The sequence below is a fragment of the Gekko japonicus genome, unplaced genomic scaffold, assembly GCF_001447785.1.
Source record: "Gekko japonicus isolate JY-2015 unplaced genomic scaffold, Gekko_japonicus_V1.1 scaffold19, whole genome shotgun sequence".
Classification (NCBI taxonomy): Eukaryota; Metazoa; Chordata; class Lepidosauria; order Squamata; family Gekkonidae; genus Gekko; species Gekko japonicus.
This window is the reverse complement of record NW_015164664.1, coordinates 2,381,388-2,393,036: the sequence shown is the minus strand read 5'-3', so window position 1 is coordinate 2,393,036 and position 11,649 is coordinate 2,381,388. Positions and strand designations below refer to the sequence as shown.

Here is an 11,649-nt window from a genome sequence, read left to right as displayed (position 1 = left end):
TGTCTTAGCTCAGGAAGGATGGCTCCAGAGCAAACTAATTTATGCAGTAGCTAAATCACTCACTCACAGCTTTGATGCTGGTAGCTCACAGAGTAGAATTTTTGCTCACAAGACTCCACAGCTTAGAGGGAACATTGCCCCCCACCCCCAAGGCTTGATGGCAACCCAACTTCTCTCCTCTGGGAAAGGCCAAGTGAGCACAGCTCTGCTTTGACTCCATACGGGGGTCGGCCCAAGAATCAACTGTGGTTCTGTATTCTGTAGCCAGCCAATCAGGTCGTAAGGTTTCCCTTTTAGTTAGTTCCCCTAATCAAGAATCTTCCAGTGCCTTCTGGAACAGAGCAGGTTTGTAATTGACGCAACCCCCTGCTGCTTCCTGGGAGAGGGGAGTTCCCTAGTCAGGGGTAGGGACCAGGCCTGGAAACATGCTGGAAGTTGGTTTAAGCAATCTCATACTGTGCCAGGTGTCTGCTAATGTGGACTCTAATCTGGAAGAACCGGGTTTGATTCCCCACTCCTCCGCTTGCAGCTGCTGGATGACCTTTGGCAAGCCATAGTTCTGTCAGAGCTGTTCTCTCAAGGACAATTCTTGGAAAGAGCTCTCTCAGCCCCACCTGCCTCACAGGGTATCTTTTGTGGGGAGGGGAAGGAAAAGGAGTTTGTAAACTGATTTGAGACTCCGAGTGAAGGGCGGGGTATAAATCCAATCTCTTCTTCTCGTCTTCTCCTCTACCATGTTTGGCACCCTGATGTGCATCCAACTGCATAGTTCATCCAGTGGAATGGCATTTCCATTTCTGGCAAAGAGACAGGCAGTCTCCAACAATTCTTGCTTCCCATTGCAGGTCCCCCAGGTTCACTGAGCCCCAGGAACAAAATTTCAGGGGGGTGGCTCAAGCAGTTGGGGGGAGTGGGAAGAACCTGCTTTGCGAGGTCTGTGGGCAGATGAAGACACGCCAGGATTTTTCTTGGAGAACGTGACTGATCTGAAGTTCCTAGAAGGAGTTACTAGTTCTGCTGTCAGTTTTGGTTTAGCGCTTGCCGCCAAGCAAATCAGGTCCACAGCTGAGGTCTTGTTGTCCAATCTGGGTCTGATTGTCAGCCTCACTCACAAACATGAAGCTGCCTTATACGGAGGCAGACCACTGGTCTACCCAGGCCAGCACTCTCTCCACTGACTGGCAGCACTGAGCGAGGTCTTTCACATCAGCCACCCAGTTTGTTTTACAGGAGAGTCCAGGGACTAAACCTGGGATCTTCTGCAGGCGGAGCAGATCCTCTACCACTGTGCATCTCGAGGGGGCTCAGGAGGACTCTGCCCTGCTGTGTGCGGAGAGAAGATGGGCTGCAGGTCCCACACAGCTGCCGGGGTGGTGGTGGAGCAAGGGCCAGTTATCCTCATGATGATGGAGGATTTTAAAGAAAATGGCTTGTCCTGAACCAGGTTTTGGACTTATGGACACTGGAGAAATTGCTTTCTGTGCTCCACATGTGCTCTTTGCCAGCCTCAGATATCCAATGGGTTGTAGCCTTGGGGGGCAGGGAGAGTCTCTGTGCCAGCCCTTGAGAAACCTTTGTTGGCTGCAGTAGTGCAGGCTGCTGGGCACTTGGTCTACAGAAGAAGCTGTAGGAGGGCAACTCCCTTGGCAATGCCTGCAGAGCCCCAGTTCTGTTCTGAATTTGGCATCACTGGATGATCAGATACATAGCAAAAGCAGGGGTGTCTGCAGCTTAGAGAGTGAGCTGGGTTAGGCTAGCACTGCACTTTGTATTTCCAGCCTGTGTTGTTTCCCTTCCTTCCTTGTCTGTGTCAAAACCTGACGTTCAGCACGATTCCTACAGTGCCACATACAAAGCAGAACCAGCCCTGGTTTGGGAGCGCTTGATGGCTTTTAGCAAAACAGCGCTGGTTCTCTCCAGCTGCAATGTTGCTGGGAGAAAGAAACGGCCCTTGCCTGCTGGTACGTATTAACTTGTTTAAAACTGGCCACTGCCTCACCATGCGACTGAGCTCCAGCGGGATGGTGAAAAGGATGAGGCTGTTTAATAAACCGCTCTGCCATTCTGCGGCTTCTGCACTTCAACGTTCACCAAAGGTGTGAGCCTCTGAGCCTGCCCAGTGACCAGGAGGCTGGTGGCTAAGCTGCCTGCTCCCCCTCAGTCTCCAGGAAGGAAAGAAGAATGCCTCTCAGGTTTACAGAGCAGAGCTGCCTTGCAGGGGAATCCCTGCACCCAAGGGTATGTGTGGGTGGAGCGGAGTCTGAGCCCGACAGAAGAAACAATATGTTTTTCTTCCCATATGTCCACCAGAGGGCGCCAGGTACTTTTGGTACTTGTGTGATTTCTTTTGCACTGTTTATCAGACATTATTTGATTTATTTCTCCTTCCACTTCTTCCAGGGGGCTCTCCTACTCCCCCACCCCATGCTGGACAGGGGCCTTGGCTTAAGGGCACCCCTGAAGGACAGAGCCAGGAGCTGAGCTCATTGCTATATGCTGTGGATGATCACACACACAGCCCCTCCTTGATGCTTGCAGCGTGATCTCCAAGATCATTTTTTACTGTCCTCTTAACTCTAGAAGCCCTGAACCACATTTGGGTATGCAGAGAGGTATTCTGAACAGGTGATTTGCAGGAGTAGATAGATTTAAAAGAGCTTCTTAACAGAGCAGGCTGCAGGTGATGGGGCAGATGCTGACTGCGGTGTAACGGGGGGCCGTGGAGTGACTCAGAGGGATGCAGAAAGACAGGAGGGACTCCAGGGCGGATGGCAGCTTTTGTGTGATCGAGGAAGCGAAGGCTGCTTCCGACCTGAATTTTCACTTTCATCTTCCCCTTTATTCCCCCTGATGGAAAATGCCCAGGAGCTCCCTCAGCAGTCTGATGTTCCATCCTTCTCGATGCACCTATAAAAAGAACAAGGCTTAGGAAAAAAAGAGAGAGAGAGAGAGAGAACCAACCTGACAGCCCAAGTGGAGGTTTTGCTGAAGAGCTTTTTGCTCCACACACGGCCCCAGATTTCTGGGTCTCAGCCCTTGTTTGATTCTGTTTTATTTATTTCAGGCCGTGGTTTAGTTAAAAGCAATGCACAACCAACATGGCTAAGTTGTTTTAAAGCTAGTTGGAGATCATAAGGGTAAAAACCGCCCTGTGGATGGCTCCAGGAAGGCGGCGGCGGACCAGTGTTGATGCAACACGCCTGCCATCCCTGCCACTGATAAGAACCACCTGCCCCAGTTGTCCCCCAGGGCTGCGGTTTATCAGAGCCTGTGCCAGTGAGAAGAGCACATGGGTAAAAAAAAATGCCTCTCCAGTTACCAGGTGTGTGACCATGATGTCCAGTTCTTGGGTAGATACCCAGAAAGATTCTCTTTCAGTGAGAAGAGCACATGGGTAAAAAAAAAATGCCCCTGCAGTTACCAGGTGTGTGACCATAATGTCCAGTTCTTGGGCAGATACCCAGAAAGATTCTCTTATGTCCTTTAATATAGGTCCTGAATTGCAGGTAGCACATGGCCTTTTCTTTACTTAAGGGGAAGGGCTGTGAAAATCAGAAATGCTGTCCCCCAGGGCTGCGGTTTATCAGAGCCTGTGCCAGTGAGAAGAGCACATGGGTAAAAAAAAAATGCCCCTGCAGTTACCAGGTGTGTGACCATAATGTCCAGTTCTTGGGCAGATACCCAGAAAGATTCTCTTATGTCCTTTAATATAGGTCCTGAATTGCAGGTAGCACATGGCCTTTTCTTTACTTAAGGGGAAGGGCTGTGAAAATCAGAAATGCAGAACGTCCCTCCCCCACACCCCATGTAGAAAATGAAAATCCACCACATTTGAAGAGATAAACTATGTCTTTTAATTTTTTGATTTGGAACAAAGAGGCACATGTTTTATGTCTACCGCCACAGGGAAGAAGAGAATGTGGCCTGTTTGGAGTGTGACCGATAGGGCCGATTTGGACTTTACAGAAGCCATCAACAAGAGGATGCGAGTTCCCAACCGGCTGAAAGTGGCAGATGACTCCAGCTCAAGATACCCAAAGAGACGCCCCTCAGAGGACTTTTCTTCATCTTTCCAGATGTATGTCCCTGATAGGCTTCTGCCAGCAGGTAAGGCAATGCACCCCATTGGTTCATGCAGCATCCTTGTCTGTGTATTTGTTGGCTTGGTCACTGGACAGTGAGGAATGAAGGCCAAAGCAGCTGGGGCATGAAGGCTGGGGGACAAAGGTGGCCCACTTGATGCAGCCTTGACTTCCTGTGACGTGGGGAGTGAGCAGCGCAATTGACACATCGAGTGCCTGGAAGTTGCAAACCTTGGGTGTGAGGTGGAGTTGATGGAGGAGGGTCACACGTGTCATATGGATAACCTCTCGATTTACTGTTGATTTGACCTGGAGATGCAGAGGCTGAGGAAGCCACTTCCTGGCCCCAGCACTTTTACAATAAAGCGTTGAAGGTGGGCTGCTGCTGGCCATGCCCTGTGGGACGAAGCCTCTGTGGTCAGATGTCTGGTGCTAGTTAAGCCACAGGTATTGGGTGTTGTTGCATTTGCAAGCTACAGATGTTGTCCTTTGCAGAGTGAGGGAGCAATGTGAGAAAACTGTGGCCTGGGTTGGATAGAATCCCTGAGCTGACTAACTGTGCAGTCTTCAGCAGCATTGCATCCTTCCAAGTCAATTAGGATGGCACTGCAAAAGATGATGAGGTCTAATCTGCAGACTCAAGACGGGGCATTCTCTGCACTGCCCTTGCCCCTCCAGACCTGTCCTCAAGTCTCAGGTGTGTGTGTATGTCTGCATCAACCTTTAAAGTCCACTTAGATGCCTACAGAGACGATATATTTCATGTGCCTCCAGAGATGTGAAAAAGGTTACTTGGATCTCTTCCTGTCTCTTTCTTCCCCCCAGTAACAAGTGTTTCCTTGTGGGGCTGAGGGAGACCCTTTCCCAACTCTTGCCTTTCCCTCCTCCCCGTAGAAACCAGGGACATCGCTTTCAGGCCCGTCTTGGTGAACCAGATACGGCAGCATTGCCTGGCCGTGGCTGACCCCCTCCTGGAGACTTCAGTCCCGCCCACCATTTATGAGGAGCACCCCATCCCGAGCCTCGTTTCCAGACCTGGATCTCAGAAACGCAAACGAATGGTAACTCTCTCCAGGACAGACTTGGGAGGTGGTTTATAGTTCAAATGTTGACCATAAAGAAGGGGGGGGGGGAGAGCAGCTGTCTCCCTGGGCTCCATGGAGAGAAGCACAAGAAGGAGAGGGATTTAGGAGGCGGACTTCTTAATTCTGGGGGCCCTGGGCAAAAGTCCAGATGGGGCCCGAGAATCACTGCCACTCCCCACGAGGGGTGGCTCTTGCCCTGTAAGAGGCAGGTGAGAGCTGTCACTGGAAGCTGACTGCTGGAGTCTGGGATGGGGTGGATGCGAGTGGCTGTTAGAGCGAGCTGGTGTACAAGTGGCTCCATGGGGTGTAGTCGGTTGGGGTTCCCCCTAATCATGGGGCCCAGGGAAGCTACCCTTGTTGCCCATTGGCTAAGACCATCCCTGGGATTTAATTGCGGCAGAGCAGCTTTGGGGAGACGTCAGTCTAGATAGTGAGATCACCATTTTGGCACCTTTCATTAGTCCTAATTAAGTCGGAGGAATGCTATATCCCTTCCATACGTAATGGGGATGGACAGGGTTGGCCTGACTGTGGGGGGAAATATCCCTTGCTTTTTTTTTTTTGAAACCCCCGAAGGGATATTTTTATTATTTTTTCATAAGACTACATAACTACAAAGAAATATTTTTTTGGGGGGGCTACAACTATGGATAAAGAAAAGATACCCACACTAACTAAAAACCCAGTAGAAGGAGATCATATTCATGTTAAACTAAATACTAATAACTGAAGTGTTAGTAACACAATATACTTGTAAAGTTCTTGTTTTTCACAGCTTCTATGTTAATATGTTAGTTATTATGAGAGAACTTTCTGAGCATCTTCTTTACTTCAAAAGGCGATTTTCAAAGTCCTTCTGCCCTTACTTCGGTTTTCGATCTCTAAAATCGTATACAACTTTCATTGCTCCCACACCCGTTTCAACCGCAGAGTGCTCATCCGTTCCAGAGGTGGCAGAGTCACTTGATTTGGTTTCTTCGTCTTTGGTTTCTTCCCCCGATCCCAGCTGACGTCTCAAGAATTCCTCGGCTTTAAAAATGGAGTCAATCTTCTCTCTTCTGTTGTTGATTTTAAAGATGACATCTTCAGGGATCGCCCACCGGTACTGAATTCCATTAGTTTGAAGAAAAGAGATTAAGTCCTTATAGCTTTTCCTCTTTTGACGAATTTCAAATGGAATGTCTTTTAAAGTCTTAATGGATGTATTCCCTAATTTCAGTGGAGTTGCTGAGGTTGCCTTTAATATAGCATCTCTGGTCTGTCTTCTTGCAAATCCGACCACAATCTCTCCAGGCAGGCTGTTTTTTTTAATGTTTTTGGAGTAAGCCCAATAGGCAGTCTCCATATCTTTTACTATTTCATCCGCTGGTAAGCCTGTTGCTGGAGCAATAATCTCACCCAGAGTCTTCTTAAAATCTTCTTTTTCAGTTTCAGGAACTCCCTGGAATCTGAGAATCATGTTGACCTTTTCCATTTGCAGCTGTAACAAACGATTTTCTTGAAGGTTTTGTTTTGTTTCCACATCTCCCATTCTTTTCTTCATTTTCTTATTTGCGGTGTCCATCTCTGTAATTTTCTCAGTCGAATGCTCCACTTTCTTCTCCATTTCTGCCAGCTGGCGCTGCTGTAGAGCAAAGTTTTGGTTTAGCGAGGCCAGTTGCTGGTTAATACCATCGAGTTGCTCCATCATCGGCTTGAGCATATCTGCTAACATCTTCATGACGTCTGCTCCCTCTTCCGGTTTTGGGCTCTGACTGCCTGGTGCTTTCGCTTTTAACCTTCCTCGGGAAGCCGCCATTTTACAGTTTTGTTTACAATTTCAAACTGCTTCACAAGGGCTACAAAAACTTGTTGCTTCACTATCGGCACTCACGTAAGTCTCTCAAAATAAACTCGCTGTTTATTTCCTCCCTTCAATACGTTTATCTGTTCATGCGCTTAAGAGGCATCCCTCTTTGTGCTCCGCTTTTCCCATGGGGTGTGTGTGTGTAATCATTTTTTAAAAATACTCCGTTTAATTTGAACTCACGTTCATTGCTGGTCATATCTCTGACCTCGCTCACATCTTTCGTTATTCCGCTCAATATCCCACGCTTGTCCCGGTCGAATTAGCTTGTGCCCGAAGGCCACACAACAGCAGGACCGTCGGGGTGGAGGGAAGCCTCGATTCTCCAGCATCGAGCCGTCGAAGTGGCTAACCCTCAAAAGCCTTCTGGCCTGGAGCCTATCACAAAGGCTCCGTGGGGATGCCACTTGAGGTAGCACCCCTCCATGCTGCTGGTGTGCTAATCGCTCCCCCGAGATCCGGGGAGAGCGACCGCCATCGCCAATCCACAAACTGGAAGCGGAAATATCCCTTGCTGTGTTAACTGTGTCCTGTCTCCTTTGCCTGGTGTCACTGGGTGTGTTTGAAATCACTGTTTGAGGCATGCGCTGTGGCCAAACACTTCTTTGCGTTTTGAAATCACTGCTTGAGGCATGCGCTGCGGCCAAACACTTCTTTGCGTTTTCCTGGAGAAAGGCCTGCGGGGTTTCTTGAACTCACAGCAGAGGCTGTTGGAGATTTTGAGGAGTGACTCCCACCCCCTTCTTGCTTTTGCAGATTCATCAAGGCAAAGCCCGGAAAGAGAGAATCCTGAGTGAGACCTCTCAGCTGGCCCTGTGTGGTGTCAGCCAGAGGCGCGAATGGTAAGAAAAAGCGGTGTGTGTGTGTGCATGCAAACACACAATCAAGTGCAGGAACCAGCAAAACCACAAGCCATCTTCTTCCTTCAAGGGTCCTTCACTTACCACTAGGTGGCTGTACTGGGGCATAAAGTGGGGGAGAGATGGGGCTTGGCTCCACTGGAGCTTTTCCGTAGTTGGAAGGATTTCCACTCATGGAGCATGATATTCTCATCTCCCCCCTCCCACTGAAGCCCCAAATGCCCCCCAACCAAATGCTTCTCCTGGGGAGGGATGGGATCACTCTAGAACAACATTTTTTGGGGATATTTAGGGCTGCAGTGGGAGGGGGAATCATGCTGCATGTATGGAAGTCTTTCTGCCTATGGGAATGCTCCAGCTGGCTCCTCTTCTCCTGGTTCTTGTCTGGTGCAAGATTACTGATAACCGGGGTGGCATCTTCTTGGTTAGCAGCACAAAACAGGCATCAGCTGATGTAGACCCTGAAATGCAGCCCTATTCACCAGATAGTCTTATACCCGGAGGACTGGACTGTGTCTTTAAGGTTCATATTGCCCTGTGGTGTGGTTTTTGGAAGCCGCCCTCAGCCCGCCTGGCAGGGAGGGCGGGGTAAAAGTGAAATAAATAAATAAATACATAAATAAATAAAATACATTTCAGTTTATTGGAACTTCATTTTTAAAAACGGTCCATCTAACCAAGAGTGTCTGGAGTGGCTGTCCCAAAGCAGGACTTTAAAAAAAGAAACAAAACCTTTTGTGTTAAGACTTTTCTGCATCCTCATTTCCCTCACTTGTGTGTTCTTGTCATTCTGGGTTTTTTTCCATTCCTGCACATGTTTTGCTTCCTCTAGTGGTCGATTCAATAGTACAGTGCTTTGTGTTCAGCATATCTTCCTGCAGATTGAAACCACAGGTTTTTATGCTGGACATAAAGCGATGTAATATTGAATCGACCACTAGAGGGAGTAAAACATGTGCAGAAAAGGAAAAAACCCTCAAAATGACAGGAACACACAAGCAAGGAAAATAAGAATGTGGGAAAGCCTTCTGTCTGGGCAGGTTTCATTGGTAGCTGTTTGTGTTTGCACTCTTTTCAGAAGTCATTTTTTTTTTTTACCCTTTGGGGATATCACATGGAAATATTCAGTGGAACCCAGTTTTTTACTACATGGTGTTTTGAAGGCAAGGCAGGTTTCTCTTTGCCTGGCTAGAGGGATGAATGGACATGGTTGTGTATATATGTGCCCTGCAGGCTGGACACAAGCTTGCCCCCCAACCCAGCCCCTCAGTTTCCTCCATTCCCTTTGGAGGGCAGGATCTTCTCCCTGCAGAACATCCTTCAGGCACTGCGTTTCCTGGGACACCAGCTGTTCCAGCTGTTCTGGAAGCCTGGCCGTGCCCCAATCAGGTGATTCTCTCCTGCTTCTAACAAGGGGCATGAAGGTAGCATGTGCTTTTTAACAAGGTTTTAGCATGTGCATTTGCTTGGTGCAGCAGTAACTGAACCTTTGGAAATTACAAAAGTCTGGCCCTCGCCTCCCTGTACAGCTCCCTTCCATCTGCATTTTGCTGCACTGGACCAGACGATCCCCAGCACCATATGGGGGTGGTAGGGGAGAAGGAACGAACATCTGGACTGATGCCTGCAGCTAGAGCTTTGCGTTCTGTGTCGGTAGGCATCCCAAAACTCTGCACCAGGAAAAGCTGGATTCTCTGACCTGCACAAATTATGCAAGTGAACTGTAAGTTCACATACGCTTTGCTCACTGCGCATCATTTATTTTATTCTGCTTTTCCTAATCCCACTGAGCTTTGCCCCCCCAACTGTCAAAAATCTTTTCCAGTCTCTCTTGGGCTTCTTGTTCCTGACCTCCTGACTCAGAGCCCAAAATAAAACCATTAAGAAAAGTATTTCAGGAAAATATAAAAAGCGGGTAAAGCGATGGTGATAAATTTGTGGTGCTCTTGTACGCCATTAGTCCCATTTCCTTTAGTGACAGAACTCATTTTGCTGCAAAAGTGCACAGAGAGCGGCTCCCCTTTTGGATCAGTGTGACAGGCTTCTGTGGGCTGTCTCTTGGTCTTATGTAGAGAGTTGCCCGTCAGTCTGAACTGCGTGATCCTTCTCTTTAATGTAATTATTACAGCTTATCCAAACTGGACATTCTAGAGTCTGGCTCAGAGGTCAAGAAGATTAGTGGAAGAGGAGAGAGTAAAGAGAGGGACTTAGCAGATATTGTTTAGTAATTAGACAAAACGCATACACAGTTAAAACACATACACAGGAAGGAGGGTCATGGTTTAGCCCCCCTTGCCCGTATATTTGGTTTGACTTTCAATTTAGAGTCATCTCTCCCACTTCAGACTCCCCGCTTCCTTGGTTTGCCAAGGGTCTGCTGCTGCCGGCTGAGCGAGTAAGAAGTATAGTTGCCCACAAAATGGGGATCTTTTCTCTGCCTGAAATTTGGCAAGGAGGATCCCTTGAATGGAGGTGTATAAGGCTGTCATCCTAGCTGGGTGGTGTAATTCAGCCCCCCCCCCCGGAAGTGTGTTTCCCACTGTTCCCAGCAGATACAAAGTCAAAAAGAAATAAAGAAAATGAACACATGCACTAGTGACAACAAGGAAAAACAAAATTAAAACTAGAACAGGGGAAAAAAATTGTACATCCCAAGTTGGTATTGCATATAGCACCCTTTTGAAAGGGGAGAGGGAGGTCAGAGGGAATGACAGAGCAATGATTCTGGCTTAAATACTGCCAGTGTTGTGATTGGGGCAACCTCCTGCCCCATTCACACACCACACACATTCTCTCTCTCTCTCTCTGCACACTTGTGGTCCTGTTTTCTTCTTCCTTTTAGTGCCCCGGAGACAAGTGTGATCTTGGAAAGCTCCTTGGAGGAAATTGGCACCACCGAGGTTCTGGCAATGAGAAAACAAGTATGGGAAGGTTTTCTATTGGTCCCCCCCCCAAGGTGGGGTTCCTGCTCCCCCTGGCAGGAGAGGCCCCATGAGGGTTGCCTTCCTTTTCAGCAAGGCTTCCCGAGCCTCCTTTCCATGCCTGCCCTGGGTCTTCAGCTTCTCTCTTTTGCACGGTCTCTTGCTGCTGACCTTGTCTTCCGCCCCTTTTCTTTCCTTTTGAAAATATGCAGTTGGCTAAAATCTCGGGGAGGCTTCGGAGTCTGGAGGAGCAATACATGGGCTGGCGTCAGAAGGAGCTGGTGATCTACTCCGTGCTGGTCTCCACGTGTCTTCTCAATATGTGGCTTTGGATGCGGAGATGAGGATGTGAGGCTGTAGGAAGCCGCGTGTGTGAGACGGGGAAAGGATGAGGCTTGTTTGCGCTTTGTTCTTTTTGACTTTCACTGCCCCTCTGCCTAGATACTCTGGGACTTGACTGCTCCTGGTTGTAATAGGAGAATGGACAGAACGAGGTGCACTTGCTACTTTAGAGGAAGTGGGATGGATGTCGCAGCACACACTTGGTGGCTGGAAGGGAAGGAAGCAACACTGGGCTGCAGTTGGACCAGCAATGAGTGGAGTTTGGAGTCCTCCAAAGATGTCTAGTGCTCCAAGGAATGGTGATGGCTACCTGCAAATAAGCAGCTCTTTTACTCGAACCAGCCTGGGGTACAGGTAACCCACCTGAGTCCTCAGTGGACTAAAGCCATGTTTCCATTAAGGGAGCCCTCAGGACATTTTGGACTAAGGCAGCTCAGACTTTTAAATGACTCCAGAACAAGTGGACACTTGAGTTCCCTGAGATGATGTTTTTTTGGGGTGGGTGGGTTTCTA

The 11,649-nt window shown here is 48.5% G+C and overlaps 1 protein-coding gene across 1 annotated transcript in view; it reads left to right on the top strand.

Annotated features, from left to right (window-relative positions):
• Positions 1-11,138, top strand: part of RIPPLY1 (ripply transcriptional repressor 1) — a 42,597-nt gene extending 31,459 nt beyond the window's left edge. Inside the window, exons 10-15 of the mRNA XM_015408946.1 lie at positions 3,907-4,107; positions 4,977-5,143; positions 7,770-7,855; positions 9,107-9,262; positions 10,716-10,794; positions 11,007-11,138. Of these exons, the coding sequence (XP_015264432.1) occupies positions 3,907-4,107; positions 4,977-5,143; positions 7,770-7,855; positions 9,107-9,262; positions 10,716-10,794; positions 11,007-11,138 (821 nt within the window). The remainder of the gene's footprint in view (positions 1-3,906; positions 4,108-4,976; positions 5,144-7,769; positions 7,856-9,106; positions 9,263-10,715; positions 10,795-11,006) is intronic.
• The last annotated feature ends 511 nt before the right edge of the window (positions 11,139-11,649 follow it).